The sequence below is a fragment of the Amblyraja radiata genome, chromosome 2 (genome assembly GCF_010909765.2).
Source record: "Amblyraja radiata isolate CabotCenter1 chromosome 2, sAmbRad1.1.pri, whole genome shotgun sequence".
Taxonomy (NCBI): domain Eukaryota; kingdom Metazoa; phylum Chordata; class Chondrichthyes; order Rajiformes; family Rajidae; genus Amblyraja; species Amblyraja radiata.
This window is the reverse complement of record NC_045957.1, coordinates 22,589,007-22,607,869: the sequence shown is the minus strand read 5'-3', so window position 1 is coordinate 22,607,869 and position 18,863 is coordinate 22,589,007. Positions and strand designations below refer to the sequence as shown.

At 42.8% G+C, this 18,863-nt stretch overlaps 1 protein-coding gene across 3 annotated transcripts in view; it reads left to right on the top strand.

Annotated features, from left to right (window-relative positions):
• The window catches only part of invs (inversin), a 182,774-nt gene that overhangs the window by 135,788 nt on the left and 28,123 nt on the right, over window positions 1-18,863 (top strand). For all 3 annotated transcript variants that reach the window (XM_033043058.1, XM_033043051.1, XM_033043043.1), the window contains exons 14-15: window positions 12,238-12,545; window positions 15,038-15,740. In XM_033043058.1, coding sequence (XP_032898949.1) covers window positions 12,238-12,545; window positions 15,038-15,740 — 1,011 coding nt within the window. The remainder of the gene's footprint in view (window positions 1-12,237; window positions 12,546-15,037; window positions 15,741-18,863) is intronic.

The window sequence follows — 18,863 nt, the reverse complement described above, 5'->3', positions numbered from 1 at the left end:
GGCAATGCCTTACCGGGTCGCAGTGCGGTAAGCTCTGGAGCGCTGTGGCTGCCGACTCCCAACATCGCGGAGCTGGGGCTGCGGGCGTCCGGCCGCGGGCGGCGCTGGATTTGGAGAGCCGCGCAGCCAGGGGTAGAGTTGCCGGGGTCGGAGCTACAACCAGCGCCGCCCGCGGCCTGGCGCCCGCAGCCCCAGCTCCGCGATGTTGGGAGTCGGTGGCCACAGCGCTCCGGAGCTTACTGCACGGCGACCCGTTAAGGCATTGCCCGCTCCCCGCCTCTCCGACCAGGTAAGGGACTAAGAATTAAAGTTTCCCTCTTCACCCCCCCCCCCTTCACATAAAAGCCCTCCAAACTAACTGACTAACATTTAAGCAATGATTTACAGATGTTTAAATGTCTCCCTGGTCTCCGGGGAGGAGGCAGCCGCTACAGTAGTACAGACCTGGGTTGACCGTGGGTCGTTTCGGGTCAAGTTTGGCGCCAAACGCGAGCTTTGGTGTGCAGACGACATCCTGGAAAAAATGTCCGGTTTTCGGAGCTTTTCGGTTTCCGGAACTCCGGATAAAAGGTTGTGCACCTGTAGTAGGTGATTGATTGATTGATTGATTGATGGATGGTTGGATGGTTGGAGCATTGAGCTCAATGATATATGACATTTGAAAATATATTCATTAACTTTGACCACCTATTCCTGTTTTGAGATCATTAACACACCAGCAAGATCAGATGCTTTGGCTATATTCTTAGCATTGACTATAGCAGTTGTCTGGAGGATCTCCTGACCTCTATAGATGCAAACATCTACTCTATTTTGTGTCTCTCCTCTACAGTGCCACCCAGCCCAGTGTCCGTAAAGCTTGCAGTCGACTCTCTCATATTGTGCCATCCTTCATTGTTTCTCCACTAACTGCACAAGTGTGTGCTGCACCTCTTTGTGCTGCACTCGTTTTTAGTTCCACGTCTCTAGTTTATTATATCTAGAGCCAGGATTTTGCCATAAATGCCATGAGTGCCTTTTCATGCCTTTTATGATGATTTCACCAGGATAATGCTTTTTTCACGATCGAGTGCCTAAATCAGCCTTTTTTTGCCGTTTTGCTTAAAGGTCGTGCTAGTTTCTCTAGTGATTACAATGACGTTTTCTATGTTAACACGTTAATATTAATGTTATTATTAACGTGTTAACATAGTATAACTTACAAGAAAATTTCCACCACCGGGGCGAAACGGGGGTCGCCACCGTCGGTCGTTCATTCGCTCGTGCCACTGCCTGCTGATTCAGTCTTATCCAAGATCTATTTAAGAAAGAACTGAAGATGCTGGAAAAATCGAAGATAGACAAAAAATTCTGGAGAAACTCAACGGGTGAGGCAGCATCTATGGAGAGAAGGAATAGGCAACGTTTCGGGTCAAGACCCTTCTTCAGACTGATGTGGGGAGGGGGGGCGGGGAAACGAAAGGAAGAGGCGGAGACAGTAGGACTAGAAGGAAGCTGGGAAGGGGGAGGAGGGAGAAGACAAGGGGTATCTAAAATTGGAGAAGTCAATGTTGATACCGCTGGGGTGTACACTACTCAAGCGAAATACCCAAGCTTGTCTTCTCACTACATTTACTGCTGGCTCCAGTCGCAAATCTGAGTTATCTAGTGATCTGTGCAAGACATTCATTGATGCTGGAATACCACTGTGGAAATTGGAAAACAAATCTCTCAAAGGTTTTTTAGAAAAATACACAGAGGAACATATACCGAGCGAGTCATCATTATGGAAAAATTATGTTGACAGCAACTTCAACATTGTTGTGCAGAAAATTAGAGATGAAGTTGCATGCAACAAAATATGGATTCAATAGACGAGACAACCGATGCTGTGGGAGATATGTTGCCAATGTGGTCATCGGTACACTGGAGGCAGGTCAACCATCAAATTAGTATTTGTTGACATCGGAAGTATTGGGGAAGTCAAACAGCTTAACTATTGCTCAGTTGTTTATATCTTCACTTGCTGTACTTTGGCCAGAAGGTATAAAACACAAATGTTCTTCTGTTTGTGACTGATGCAGCTCCGTACATGATAAAAGCTGCTCTGGCTCTTAAAGTTTTATTCCCCAAAATGTTGCATTTGACATGGTTCAAGGACTTCATAGAATTGCTAAGCACATACGTAGCTTGTTTCCAAATGTCGATCGCCTAGTTTCAAATGTCAAGAGAATCTTCCTCGAAGCACCGTCACGTGTGCAGTTGTTCAAGGAAATAGTAAGATTAAACGAGAACTTACCAGTTCGAAGTTTGATCATTATTTTATGAGGAGTACGTTGAGGGAATACATGAAGAACCCCACCAGGACGCATGCGTTTCATTCTTCAAAGCAGCGGTGTGAAATCACAGATAACTGTAATGACTTAAACATAGTAAGATTAGAGAAAGAAATACCAGTTGAGTATATGATCATGGGTGGGAGCGGAGGGCACGTATTCCCTCAACGTACTCCTCATAAAATAATGATCAAACTTCGAACTGGTAAGTTCTCGTTTAATCTTACTATTTTACTTCGGAGTCACGTGAGTGACTACGTGAAGATTTCAAAGCTCTGTGATTTCATGCCGTGGAAACGAGTCCATGCATCACATCTGCCTTAATGACTGTAGGAGGAATTGTGTCAACATATTTTAGACATGAATCCGATATTGAAATCCATGAATTGATTAACACAAATTATATCCCTATTTATGGGGTAATTAAATTACAGAACTTAAATTGTTTCTGTAAATGTTCCAGGTTTAATGACTGGTTTATGATAAAATAGTTGGAGTGTTTTTTCCCCTGACCATCCTGCTGCCTTGAGGATTTGGTCCATTGGTACATCCAACTGCATAGCTGCCGATGTAGCTGCAGCCCTGGTGGAATGAGATTTAAAATATTAGTATCCACCCCAGCCTGTGTTAGAACCTGTTTCAGCCATCTTGAGATGGTCTGGACCGACACTTTTTTGTGTGGTTGCTTATGGCTGACTAAAAGTGCCTTCTCATTGCCTCTGATGATTTTCGTTTTCTCATTTATATAACGACAAATGTTTTACTATACAGAGACGATCATCTGTTAGGTAAGACCTAAATTCGATATTGAGGCCCGCTGATCCCTGTCTGCTCTGGTTCACTATTTCATAAATATGAAACGTAATGTTTTCAGATGAAGAAGTCATGTTGTCCAGTCTTAATTTATGTAATGACTGTACCCTTTGTGCCCTGACCAATGCCATTAGCATGACTGTTTTTAATGTCAGTCTATGTAGGGACAGAGCTGTTGCTGGAGACCAATTCCTGAGCATCTTCAGGACAATACTCACATCCCATATTTGGGAGTACCTGGTTCTTGGATTGGTATTAAAAATTCCCCTCATAAGTTTTGTTACCAGTGGGTGAGTTCCAACAGAGTGACGCTCTGTTCCTTGCCATAGATAAGTCGATAAGGCACTTCTGGCGCAGTTGATGGCACTATAACTGAGGGTCTCATCATAATGGAGGCCTGCCAGGTATTCCAGAACAGACGGGATGTTCATATCTCTGTAGGTGATGCTGTTTTTGTTACAATACATCTCCCACTTCCTGATATAGACCAGATACTGTTTTGTTTTTTTGGTGGACTGTCTTTGGGCCGCCGAAATCATATTCACTGTTCGGTCCGTCAGTCCCAGCTGTAGTAGAAGTATTTTTAAACTCTACAAATTAATAAATTCAAATAGTTATGGCATGGGTGGCTATCCCTTGTTACAGGATGAACCAACAAGTCTGGTCTATTCGGGATGGTGATAAATGGTTCTAATACCATGTTCATTATCACTGGGAACCATGGTTGCGTAGGCCAATCGGGTACTACCAAAATACCAGACGCAGAGTCCTGCTGTATTTTCCTTAATACCCGACTGATGAGGCAGAAAGGAGGGAATGCATAAATAAACAATTTCCCCCCAATGCAGCGAAAATGCATCTGTCGCCGCTGCCCCAGGGTCTGGTCCCCATGAAACATAATTTGATAACTGGTGATTAAGCCTGGATGCGAATAGATCGATATCTGGTGTTCCATATCGTGCTGTAATATCAGCAAATACTTTTTATTCAACATCCATTCGGTGTTTTCATTAAATTTGCGTGACCTGGTGTCTGCCACTAAATTTAGTTTACCTGGTAGGTAAGTGGCTGATATCCAAATATCTCTCTGGATACACCACTGCCAAATTGTATTAGCCAGATTGTCACATGATGTCGATTTGTTTCCACCCATGTGGTTAATGTATGCTACCACGGTGGTATTGTCAATCTGTAGTCTAACATGCTGGTGATATGACCCAGTACAATATGACTTTAGGCCATAGAATGCACACAACATTTCCAGGTAGTTTATGCCCAGTGTTAGTAATAATGATGCCTCCTGAGCAGTCCATCTACCTCCACAGCTGGAGATGGAATTGGTGGCACCCCAACCAAGTGCACTGGCATCAGTTTGTAGCACCATAGAAGGGTTGCTGATAATGATTGGATTGAAACAAAGCCAAATGTTATCTATCCACCATTTTAGTTCCATTATAGCTTTGATTGGTAGGTTCATTGGTCCGTCAAAATGACCAGCATTGATTTTGAGTGCTTGTATTTTTTTGCTCTCTGTAAATTTTGGTAATGTAAAGGCCAAAATTGTGTGGCTGGAAAAGCAGCCACCATTTTGCCAATTACTTTTGCTACCAATCTGATGGACGGTTACTGATGTCAATGAGGTTATTGCAAGCCTCTATTAAGTCTATAGCCTTTCCCTTTGGCAAAGTCACCGACATGTGAACTGAGTCAATGGTGTACCCCAAATAGTCCATAGTAGTGGAAGGCGTTAATTTAGATTTAACTGGATGGATAATAAACCCCAGTTTTTCAAATAACTGTTTTGTGGCTGTTACAGTTTGTTTGGCCAATTCCAAAGTTTTGCCCACAATAAGTATGTCATCTAGATATGCCATGACCATGTGTTTTCATTTCCGTAGAAACGCTAGGGCTGGTTTCAAAATTGTAGTGAACAGCCTGGGGGCTGATGTTAACTCATTTGGCAGCGCTCTATATTGCCAGAGCTGTCCCATTCAGTTGAATTTTAAGTAACATCTGTGGTCACCTCGTACAGGCACTGAATAGTAAGCATTTTTTAATCGATGCTAGCCATGAAGTAACCTTTGGAAATCAATTGTTTAGCAGTAACAAAGGTTTCCATTTTAAAATGAATATATTGTACAAATGTATTCAATTTGGTCAGATCTATGATGATGCGACAACCACCATCTTTTTTGATTTTGGTAAAGATATTGGACACGAATTCTAGCGGTTCATGTTGGGATTTTTCAATTACCCCTTTTGCGTAAGGCCGTTCCAGTTCAGCCTGAGCTTCTGATTTTTCTTTACCGGAAAGTACGAACATTCGGTTCGGTATATGTTGATCTGGAGGGCTGTACTTGTGTATAATTCTATTGTATATCCCTGGATACTGCTTAAATATAAGTATCGGTAGTTAACATACTCCATGCATCCAGAAAGGAGAGTAATCTCCCCCCCCCCCCCAACCTCCATGCTCCCTGCAATTTGTAGGGAACCAGACCCACCTACCTCCATAGTTACCAGTGGCAGGTTTACTTCTTTTTGTAAATCCTTCGTTGATGTTGAGGCGTCGGTGTCTGGGTTTGTGGTTTGGTTGAAGTTGGAGGTTTGCGTATCTTCCAAGAAGGCCGGTCTGGGCCATGGCCTAAGAAAGACTCATGTTTGGTGTATCGGACCTTCGAGCTTTCACCAGTCGGTCTTGTTCTACTGGTGGGTGCGTAAGGGTGCTGTCTATGGCCGTGTGTTGCAAAGCAGTGCCAGTGCATCCTGTTGGTCCTGCGACATGTCCTTCTCATCCACTGTGCGGGTGAAAGCTGTTATCCCCGCTGTTTAGGAGTTTCCATATACAATTATTTACTACAGGAAACATTCCGGGATATACAGTTACCCGGTGTCAGGTGTCCTCCAGGTTTTGGCCAGTCTGGTCTGGCTGTATGAAGTTGGACACCATGTCCAGTAGATTTTCACGTTCCTGCACCCCCTGCACACTTGATTTCTGTTCTGCAAACCCATCTTCAGGATCAGCCCAGAACTGACCCCCAGTACTCCCCTCTGACAAGGGAGAAGCACTGTGCAGCCCTACAAGAGGTGCTGCTGTGGGTTTTACATAGAGCCCACAGTGACTCGACTCCATCTCCCGGAGCCTGTCACGTTGGAGCAAATGCTCCACACACCGCTCCATCCGGCTCCAGCGCTCACGGTCGCTGGCCGCCCGCGGCTGCTCAAAGTCGGACTCCTCTGAGTCCACGACTTTGATGGTTTTTTGTCTTGCGTTACCGCCCGGCCGCGGAGTGGATCTGGCTGGTGCGGAGGCGACATCGGGCACAGTTGATCCCATTATAGGTGATTCAAGTGCCGCTGGCCGCTGCTAGCCCACCAGCTTTGTCGCAGCCCGTTGGTTTCTCCACCTGTAATCAGCATGGGAAAACACAAAAAGACCGCAGCTCTTACCTGCAGGTCCTGGTTTAAATTGTCGCTACGGGGGAACGTTGTTCCACCCCGCCTCCTGCCGTTTTCGACTTGTCAAAAGTCGACGGCCCATCTGAATAGTCTCCCGCCCAGCCGTGGTGTTCTGGCCGGCGCGTGACCAAAAGTCGGCACAGCTGATCCCTTACAGGGCTTGTGCCTTCAGCTGCTGCTGGCTCCCGCAACTTTGCGGTCCTCCCCAGCCAGCTTCATTCGCAGCACTTGTGGACACTATTTTGTCCAGCTTCCCCCCCCCCCTGTGTAAAAACAGCGCGGGGACAAAAACTACCGCAGAGTAAATCACTTACCTGCAGGTCGCGGTTTCAAACTTACCGCTGCGGGGGAACGCTCCGCACCGCCTGTCGTTTCACAAGCGTGAAAGCGATATGACACGCATGCGTCCTGGCGGGGTTCTTCACGTAGTCACTCACGTGACTCCGAAGTAAAATGGCACCCGAGATTCCGTTACCTCCTGAGCCCGTTTTGACTAGGTGGGGTACATGGCTCTCTGCTGTACTCTACTGTGCTGCAAATTTTGAAAAGATAAAATAAACCGTCAACTGTTTTGAAGAAGAAGAATCTGTTGCAGTCAGGATCGTCTGTGAAATCATGCAGAAAATGTCCCTCCACCGCGATCTTGTTTTTATTGCTTCCAATTTTGCAAAGTTCCCACTATCACTTCCCTTGAGAAATGTGACGAAACATTAGTGAATAACTTGCAGGTTTTCAACAAAGTAACTGATGATATTCGTAAAGTTCCTGGCGATGTAGGTAAAGACATACAAGGAAAATGTGAGAGTGATTTTAGCGAACAAAGATCTTGAAGAAATACAAAACATAGCTAAAGTTGTCAAAGGTAGTTGTAATGCACAAGATATCGACATGAACATAGAGTATGTAGCTTGTTTTGGGTATGCACCAGTGACCTCAGCTGAGGTAGAAAGAAGTTTTTCGCAACTGATTGATTGATTAGTAGGACTGGGTGTTACAATCCCTAAGATTTCACTACAATTGACATTCTTGGTTATGACCACTGTGAATTTGCTAACAATCAGACACATCTTCAATTGTGTACCTCAACGTCACTGGGTGTTTCGGCCTTTTATCACAAGACACCCTCATTCGAGGCTGGCCCACCGCAGGTTGATCAGACCTGGGTGTGTGTCTTATTGTTAGCCTCTAGATGGTCACGTGGCAGCCCAGACAGCCACAGCCAGTGACTACTCCATTTGGCGGCATTGGCAAGTTCTTTTATTACCCTTCTTTGTGTCTGCCCTTTGACTCCTACTTCCCTTAGGAGCCTTGCGGTGGAACTGGCTACAAAGCCCCTGCACCCCACCTCCACTGGACACACCCTTACCCTCCAACCTCTCTCCTCTGCCTCTGCTGCAAGGTTTGAATATCAAAGCTTTTTCCTTTCATAAGCCTCGTCCACCGCCTCCTCCCATGGGACCGTCAAGCTCAATGATGAAAACACGCCGACAGGAGTTGGACCAAAGAACGAGGTTGGGTCGCAGGTTGGTAACTGCGATTTCAATTGGGAACGAAAGCCTCTGGCCTAGGTCAACACGCATTTCCCAGTCCCTGGCTGCATTCAGTGGGCATGAGTTGAGAGGCGAGGGGTTAGTACTCCGTTTCTCTCCTTCCCGGATGAAGGATGGTATTTGCGGGAATGTTATCTGGGCATTGATAGGCATGGCGTTGGTGGTAACTCTCTTGCACTCGAGTTCAGCGGCCAAACACCTCAGCACCTGGTTGTGTCACCAGGTGTATCCGCCTTGTGTTAGGCTGGTCATACAACCGACCAGGATGTGCTTGAGGTTTGCTGGAATTGCCACAGGGGGCAGGCTGGATCCTCTCCCAGCCAAAGATTTAGGTTTGTGGCGAGGGAAGGACGTCATATGTGGCTCTAATGAAGCTCAACTTATTTGACTCCATGGTCCACAGCTCTCTCCATGTGATCTTCCTCCTCTCAACGCCATTCCGCGTCATCCAGCAGCCTTGTTTGGCTTGGGATATGGCTTTGGAACACCTGGCTGCTTCTTCCTGGTGGCGCACCTCCTCCACCACCAGGTGCCAACGTTCAGCTGGAGTAGCCTTTTGCCAGGTAGGTTTCATTGCTCCCAGGCCAAAGCCCCCTCGGCCTTGTTGGACATGGCCCACTATGTCCCGGTGTTGGAGGGCGGATTTTGGGCCCAGTACCACTGCTACTGGAGTCCATTTCTTCCCTGTTGCTAGGGTTGGAGTGACACCTCTTATTATTGGGTCCTGGGATTCTGTTAGTGTCATGTCCAGCCTCACTTTGGCACATTTGTATTCCTCCACCAGGCTTGAGACTGGCAGTGAGAGGGCTCCATTCCCATAGAACCCTATGCTGCTGAGGCATCTCGGTAGCCCAAGCCACTTCCTCACTTGTGAGTTCACCAGTCTCTCCAGCTGGTTGACATGGGATAAAGTGACCTTGTAGATGGTAATTGGCCACATGAGTCGCGGCAGTAGACTGAATTGAAGGCACCAAAGATCCAGCTTCCCTGGGAGAGCAGTGTTGTTGATTTGCTTGAGGCCACTGATTGTATCCTGCCTGAGTTGTTCCACCTGCTCTGCATCCTTGAGGTATGCGGTATACCATTGCCCGAGGCTTTTGACAGGCTTCACCAGGACAGTTGGTATTGTCTCGTTGTTGTTATTGTGGTCATGTCATCCATGTACGTCCTGATTGGAGGAAGACGCAGCCCACTCTTCAATTGTTCCCCTCCGACCACCCATCGTGATGCTCGAATGATGAGCTCCATTGCCATGATGAAAACCAGAGGAGAAATGGTACAGCCTGCCATTATGCCTACCTCAAGGTGCTGTCAGGCGGTGGTGTTGTCCTGTGTTGTGACGCCGAACTGGAGGCCCTGGAAGTAAGCTTTTACCAGCTTTGTGATGACCACTGGGACCTGGAAGAAATTAAAAGCTGCCCAAAGAGTCTCATGGGGCACTGAACCAAAGGCATTGGCAAGATCTAAGAAAACCACATGCAGATCTCTCTTTTCCTTCTTGGCAGTTTGTATCTGGTGCCAGATGATGTTTGCATGTTCCAGGCATCCTGAGAAACCACATACCCCTGTTTTCCGCACTGACGTGTCAATGTAAATAACTAATAAGTAAATAAATAAATTTAAAAAATGAAGTTGTTGCTCTGCAAAAATGCTGAGAGTCTTTGGGCCACTGAAGCATATTCTTTCTGACAGATGACATAGTGGTATCTCGGTGCATGACACCAGATAATTTGAAAGAAATGCTCGTAATTATGTGCAACCAGGCAACTTTGGTCATTTAATGTCGTATACCTTTATATTATCTTTTTTAACCATATTTTGGTGGTGGAAATACATGCCTTTTTATGTCAATAAATACCTTTTTCGTGCTTTTTTGGTAATTTTATTATGCCTTTTTGCCTGCCTATTTCATTTTTTTTAGTGCCTAAACATCCTAACTCTAATTATATCCCTTCCAGATGGTCAATATTGCAGATTATAGCTCGATGGTACTACCGAGCTTTGGTCATAATCTTTAGTAGTCTCTTCCCCTTATGCCTCCCTCTGCCTCTACACCTTCCAGCTTGGGATAATTAGTGATTTTTTATTGAGTGGGAAAGAGCCAGAGCAAAATAGTACCTTCATCCTAATGTTATCTGCTGCACAGAGCCACCCTGTGCAATTTAATTTAATTAGAGATAATGAGGGACTTTATTGCTTTGACCACATTTTCTGAGTAAAGATCAAAGAATTATATCAGATTGTAATTTTGTTCTCTGATTTGTGAAGCACAATGTTGGCACTAATTCTGGATAATTAACTTTCATGACTATTCTTAGTTCAAGCTTCCATGAAATAAAGATAAAGTGGCCTTGTTGTTTAGTATAGGCTATCTGTTTAATTCCAGACTTCATTTTTTTCTTGTCATGATTTAAGCCTTTTATAAGCCGTGGGGATAGATTTTACTGATAGACACGAGGAGTTAAGTGCATGAATCTATTCCCCATTTCACTGAGAAAGAAGAATTACAGTCTTTCTATTGTGACAATACTTCTATTTAACTGTAGACATTCTGATTAGAGCCACAGGGAATGCTGTTGTGCATTACCTGCCAAACACCCAAGGTTAAAATCAATTAATTTGATGCAAGGGATTGGCTTTAATTAGTTCCCTCTGTGGAACAAATACGGCCAGAGAACAATGATAAATAAGGTTTGGAATTTACCTTGACAGGTAGCCCTGAATAGACATCAGTTGTCATTGGCATGGATCTTGGAAAATGATAATGACACATTACATAAGTAGCTTGTCGTTTGCAGGAGTTTCTGCTAATGTGTTGACAGTCACATTTTCCTGTACTAACATTAATCAATAACTCACCAGCAGAACAGAATTCAACATTTGCTGTCTGTAAGCATTCTATTGATGAATTGCAAATAACAGACGCAGCAGAGTTCTTGAAATATAATGCCCCGGGTTACATTTGAAAAACATTGTTCCACATATGTCTGTGTAACTTGTGATGTGCAGATTATACGTTGAGCCTGGTGTGACCCAAACCAAATCGGCATGATTTAGATTGAGTGCTGCATCTGTGATGCGTAACTCCTTTGCATGTTAATTTAGTCCTGTTGGTTTTCATTATGAATTATTGATTGTAATGTGAGGCAACATATTCAAATATTCATGATATCTTTGTGTCAACATTACGCACCCAATGATGTAACCATGACAGAATTTCATTCAAATAATTTGGCAGACTTTTCTTTCCAATTTGATATTGGTTCACCTGCCAAAATTACATTGATTATTAGCTTATCTTGTTTTGAGGGTAATTGAAGTTTTATTGTAGAAATAACACATGATCAAGCTGTTTATCAGGTTCCTCCCTTCACGGTCATTGAGATCCTCCCCAGTGTACAATGTATAGTCAATATTAACCCTGAGGGTATAGTATGCATGTTTAACCTCTTTCACTGCCATTGATTGCACAATCAATCATAATGTTTACAGCTCTCTTGCTTTTTAAGTATTTGTTTTAATTAGTTATGCAGTAATAGTCTCCAGTTCTCATCCAACTCAAATGACTTGGTCCAAATACTTGTTAACATTGTGTGAACCTCCACCATCCTCTCAATCAATGTGTAACAGATTGCAACCACTCTCAGGGTGAAAAATAAATCTTCAGATCCTTCCTAACCCTCTTACTTTTCATCTGAAGCTATTACCCTGTGGGTTTAGAGGACTATGTTATGGGGAAAGGTTTATCCTATCCACGCTATCTGTGCCTCTCTTAACATTGTATATTTCCATCAGGTTCTATCTGAACCTCCTCTGCTCCAAGGAAGACAACCTGGCCTATCCAGTCTCTCCTCATATATAAAATGTTCAATTTTAGACAACATTCTGGTGAATTTCCTCTATCACCACCAGTGCATTCATGTCCGACCAATAGTATAGTGACTTGCACTGCACACAATACTCCAATTGTGCCTTAGCAAGTTATGTTGAGTTTATCGTGAAAAGCATAAGTACAGTGAGATATAGGTACAATGAAAAACATTTTGTATGTATCTATTCATCTTAGTCCATTTGCTTATTTTCTATCTAATCAATTGTAGGAAACGTGAGGAAGAGAATAAAAGGAGGGAAGCAGAGTTTCAAAAGGAAAAGAAACTGGAATCCGAGTTAAATGTACAACAAAAAATTGGAAAATTTAATTGTCATATTGAAGATGTATATTCAACAAATGAAGCATGCTCTGCCACAGCCACCATTTCAGAGGACCAAGTGGAGCAGAAAGTTAGTGAGGATTCGAGAAGGCCATGTAAAAGCAGATCTGAAGAGAAACTTTGGAGGAATATAGACACCATTCAGAGTCTCCCTCCACCTACTGGAACTGGAAAAAGACAGCTTAAAAGGAGAAAAGGTAAAGCAGTAGACAAAAATGCTGGAGAAACTCAGCGGGTGAGGCAGCATCTATGGAGCGAAGGAATGAGTGACCTTTCGGGTAAAGCAGTACATTGTTTATGCACATATTTATTCTTGGAGAACCATTATTTAATATTCTAATGGTTTCATTGTTATAGATGATAGTGGGTCTTTCAAAGTATGGCTCAGTTAATCAGAATACATGAGATGTTACGTAAGATTATGCATCGTTTATTAATTTCCGATTCTCAGTGTGTGTTTTTGAAGATGTGATCAAAAGGGTTGATGAAGGCAGAGCTGTAGACACTGTTTCAGGAGTTTCAGATAGAATATAGATTTCAGCAAGGCATTTGACAAGGTTCCATATGGTAGGCTACTCTGGAAGGTTAGATTGCTTGGGATCCAAAGAGAACTGGATAGAGAATTGGCTTCAAGGAGGAAGCAGAAGTTTGATGGTGGAAGGTTGCTTTCAGACTGGAGGCCTGTGACTAGTGGTGTGCCTCAGGATTCAGTGCTGTTTGTCATCTATATTAATGATTTGGATGAGAATGTACAAGGCATGATTAGTAAGTTTGCACGTGACACTAAAGTGGGTAGCATTGTAGATCGTGAAGATAGTTGTCAAAAATTGCAGCAGGATCTTGATCAGGTGGGCAACGGAATGGTCGATGGCGTTTAATACAGCGAAGTGCGAGGTGTTGCATTTTGGGAGGTCACACCAGAGCTGGACCTACACAGTGAATGGTAGGGCTGAGGAGATTTGTAGAGCAGAGGGATCTAGCAATGCAAATACATAGCCCCTTGAAAGTGATGTCACAGGTAGATAGGGTAGTCAAGGCTTTTATCACATTGTCCATCAGTCAGGGCATTGAGTACAGACGTTGAGAGGTTATGTTACAGTTATACAGGACATTGGAGAGGCCACATTTAGAATATTGCGTTCAGTTTTAGTCACCAGGTTATAGGAAAGATGTTGTTAAGCTGGAAAGGGTGCAGAAAAGATTCATGAGGATGTTGCCAGTACTCAAGGGCCTGAGCTATAAGGAGAAGTTGAGTAGGTTTGGACTCTTCCTTGGAGAGCAGAAGGATGAAGGGTGATCTTATGAGGTGTATAAGTTCATGAGAGGAACAGATAGGGTAAATGCACAGTCTTTTACCCAGAGTAGGGGAATCAAGAACCAGAGAAAAAAGAATAAAATGAGGTGGAAATATTTAATGGGAGGGGCAACTTTTGTTTTACACAAAGGGTGGTAGATATATAGAACAAGCTGCCTGAGGAGGTAGTTGAGGCAGGTACTATCACAACGTTCAATAAATATTTAGACAGGTACATGGATATGATAGGTTTAGAGGGATATGGACCAAACACAGGCAGGTGGGACTGGTGTAGATGGTACATGTTGGTCAGCCCAAGTTGGGCTTAAGGGCCTGTTTCCACACTAATATATGCTAGGAGTCATGTCGTAAGATTCTGGCCCCTTATTCATCGAAATGAAATCACTTTAGCAAATGTCAAACATTCCAAAGGTGCGAATATCCAAGAAAAATTGTGTGGTGATTTCAGAAATAAAGTTACTTAATATTTAAATTTTGAGGTTGCATCACGGTATTTATGTGAGATGTGGTATTTACAGATGAGCAATGCATTTACAAATCGATGTTAATGTAATTTTCTGTATGGACTAATAAGTTGATTCATGTCTCAGTTAGGAATCTTTTATCATTTCAATATAATATAAATATAATCCTATTCAGCAGATTGTAAGGCTCATATTGGTTCCTGTGAAAATGTTTTATAAAGAAATACTATCCCCATTTAAGCAAAAGAAAAAATATACTGTAGATTCTGGAATTAAAAACACAGATGGGGAGTATCTTTGTAAAAAAAAAGTTAATATTTCTTGGAGATGCAAGAAACTGCAGATGCTGGAATCTTGAACAAAACACAAAGTGCTAGCGCATCTCTGTGGGTCAGGCAGCATCTGTGGAAGGAATGGACAGGTGACGTTTCAGTTCTGGATACTTCATCAGACTGCAAATACAGTTGCTAAAGTCTTTCCTTCCACAGATGCTGACAGACCCACTCATTTCCTCCAGCACTTTGTGTTTTGTTCAAAGTTAATGTTTCACATTGATAAAAGGTCATCAGCTTGAAGAGTAAATTCTCTATTTGTCTATTTATTGCATAACTGTTTCATTCAAAACTTTTAGAAATTATAATGTTGTACAACATAACAGAGGTTGACTTCTTCAGGTTAACAGACATTCTGGAGTCAGAGGTTAATTCTATCGATTACTAAAGTGACCTGCAAATGACCAAACAATGTGTGCAATAAATGAGTGTATATTATTCCATCAGACCTCTCACTATCGTAAACTTAAAAATTGCTGAACTTTAGAATTTATAGATTGCTTCCAATATATGATGCTATTATTGATAAATGTTTTTATTAAAATGTCTTATAAAGTAATACAATTTCACCATCTCAGATCTTAACAGAAAAAATTCCAAAAATAATAACCACAGCGATCAACTGCAGTTCAGTGAAGAAAGTGCCTCAGGTGAACTACATGCTTCCAGACAACTCGTGCCTTCAGAAAGAGATGATAGAACTGACATTGATAAAAAGATTCCTGAAATAAACAACGGAATCAGTGGCGGTCAGTCAAAGCCTGCTGTCCTTCGCTCAACCAGTACAACCAAAAACCTAATGAAGCAGCAGACTGCATCTCTATTACTTTGCAGCAGACATCATAAAATTAAATCTGACAGTGAGGAGACAGGACGAGGACTGAAGAGTGGTCGATTCTCACCTGCTGGCTCAAGCCGACCTGGAAGTGCCAAACCTATTGTAAGCAATATTGATAAAACTGGCCATATTGGCAGCCATGTCCCTGAGAGCATCACTCCTGTTTTGCTTCCTCCAAATTCCCCGAAATCTAAAATTACCAATTCTTTAGCAACAGCTGGAAAACATAATACTATTGAAAAGGCACCTCAGGACACGACTGGAATTCCTCGATCTCCTAGCTCTGAAAACTGTTCATGCACTCCCAGGAGTCATCAAAGTTCTGATATTCTTCTTATTCCATTGGAAATCCGAGTACAAATAGTGGAAAAGGAAAGACTCAGGAAAGAGCTTTTTCGAAAGAAGAATAGTGCAGCAACAGTAATCCAGCGAGCCTGGAGAAGGTAGGAGCCCTTTGTTATCTTGACCTGCTGCACTGTGAGGATTGATCTGTTTTCACAATACACTACTTTGAACTTAGAAAAATATCATATGATGTTTTACAGAGACTTAATGAGACAAAAATAGATATAGACTAGAAGTGCAAGATTCTGGCAGTGGTTATACAGTCATACAGTCACAGTACAGAAATGAGCCCTTTGGCCCACCACATTCAGGCTATGATTTTGATTGTACACAAAATTGCTGGGGAAACTCAGCGGGTGCAGCAGCATCTATGGAGCGAAGGAAATAGGCGACGTTTCGGGCCGAAACCCTTCTTCAGACTGATGGGGGGTGGGGGAAAGAAAGAAGGAAAAGGGGAGGAGGAGGAGGAGCCCGAGGGCGGGCGGATGGGAGGGTGGGAGGAGATAGCTAGAGGGTTAAGGAAGGGGAGGAGACAGCAAGGGCTAGCCAAATTGGGAGAATTCTATGTTAATACCATAAGGACGCAAGGTCCCCAGACGGAATAACATATGATTTTGTTGCACATTAATTGATCATTGCAGCATCCAAAGAAGGATGCAAGAAAACAGTCTCTGCCTTTCAACACCTATCACTTGCTAGCATTGTTCCTCCCCCAACTAACTTTTCCAGCTCCCCCCCCCCCCCCCCCCCCAGTTTCCGTGTATAATCTGCTATAATGGTCAATGATTTTGATTGACCATTCTTAATAGTTAAAGAGCTGGGTTTTATGGATTGTTTTGATGGAGGAAGACGGGTTTGAATTGGAATGGTTTAGGAAGAAAACTCCTGAATGTCTGACTTAGATTGCTGCTAACACAAACTCCAATCATAAGGCAAAGAGAAGCAGGGATGCATTAGACACCAGAGGGATGAGGAACAGAGAAAGGGCTTGAGAGCTTTACAGGCAAGCAGAGGGATGAAACCAAGGCATCAACATAAGGGCCAGAATTTAAATGTCAATGTATTCTGTGAGCCAGTGTACATCACTAAATGAAGAAGTGAAGCTTAAGCATTTAGTTAGAGATATGATACAGGTAGTAAAACATTGGATGACTTTAGGTTTTCAGACCATAGAGTTTGGAAAGTTAGCCAAGTATTGAAATAAATGCATGGATAAGATTTTCAGCAACTTGGTTGGTTGAGGGACTGATGGACAGCCAACATTATCTGTAGAATTAAACATTTTTTTGGCAGTAAGGAGAATAGGCAAATTTAATTCAGGATCTAAAGGGAGAATAAGGTCATGAACAGCCTGGTCATCCCGATTAGCTAGGAATGGGTATGGAATCAACGGCAAACGTGACTAATTAATTGATGTTAACTTCTACGGTATATTCCCGGTATGTTATTGATACTTGAAACAGTAGTCCATTCAAACCTATAAGTGACACAAGCATTGTAACGGCATTGAAGAAATAGAAGGATGGAGGGAGTTGATGAAGAAGTAGCGCTGACTCGGCAGATTATACACGGAAACTGGGGGGGGGGGGTGGAGCTGGAAAAGTTAGTTGGGGGAGGAACAATGCTAGCAAGTGATAGGTGTTGAAAGGCAGAGACTGTTTTCTTGCATCCTTCTTTGGATGCTGCAATGTTCAATTAATGTGCAACAAATTCCTCTTTTCTGCTTGTAAGGTATGTTTTCAAGTTGTGAAGATAGGAATCTTATTTTTGTAAATGAAAGTAGACTTTCATTGCTTGTAACCTGACTGTATAATTGATATGTGTTTGCAAAAACAACACACAAAGTGTAGGAGTAACTCAGCAGGTCAGGCAGCATCTCTGAAGAACATATATAGAGGTAGTGTTTTAGGTTAGAGCCCTTCTTCAGACCCAAAACATGATATATCCAGAAATGTTGCCTGTTACTCCAGCACTTGTTTTTTTTTTAAATGTACTTTATATTGAGTTATAAACAAAGTTACCTGATGATGTCCATTCTCGACCAGCGTAAGAGAAAGAGGATAAAAGAGCCATTACTCAAAATTAGAACATTTTGTAAGCAGTCAGTTTTATTTACAAGTGGGTGTGGATGTTGCTGGCAAGTCGAACATTTAATGCACATTGCAAAATGGTTTGAGTAGGAACTGTTATCTTACATTCAGCCTTGGGGAAATTACAGCCACAAGCAAATAGGGTGTCTCAACGTTTTCACCCGAGAGGTATGAAGGAAGTATGATATATTTTATCATGCTTTTATTAACATCTGGGTAAAGGGAAATGTTAATTAAAAAATGGGATGACCTTGGACAAATTTTGATATGGAGTAAAATAAAAGTGAGCTTACCAAATCAAAAATTCTTTCCGCTTATTTTGTAATTTCATTCAATGCAGAGTTTCAAAATAGGCCATTCATCCCATGTAGGAATTTATGCACTCAAACCTCCTTCTGTCAGTTCTTGTCTAAATGCCTCATTATAAACCAATCCCATTGCCTCGACACGCTTGCCCAGCCTCCCATTAAAGTGCACACTATTCACTTCAAGCATTGGCTATGATAGTGAACTCCACATTCTCAACCACTCCTTGGGGAAACAAGTTTATTTTAAGAGGTTATCAAGATAACATACTTATCTTGATAACTTCTACTAATGCTTTCTCCATAAATGAAAACACTGACTCTGTATCAAAAGAGTTTATCATTTTATAGACTGCAATTTGTCCCCCCCCTTCAATTCTTCTTTTATGGGGTGGCACAGTGGTACCGGCCTTACAGCGCCAGAAACCTGGGTTCAATCTTCACTATAAGTGCTGTCTGTATGGAGTGTGTACATACTCCCTGTGACTGCTTGGGTTTTCTCCGGGTGCTTTTGTTTCCTCCCACACTCAAAAAGACATTGTTGGTTAATTGGCTTTGATAAAACTATAAATTGTCCCTAGTGTGTAGTGTATGAGATGATTGCTGGTCGGCGTGGACTAGGTGGGCCAAAGGGCCTGTTTCCGCACTGTATCTCTAAAAGTCTTGGCTGAAGGAATCGAAGACATGGTTGCTGAATTGTTGATGTTTGATGAGAGCAGAGTTGCAGGTTGATACAATACAATACAATACAATTCAATTTATTGTCATTTGGACCCCTTGAGGTCCAAACGAAATGCCGTTTCTGCAGCCATACATTACAAACAAA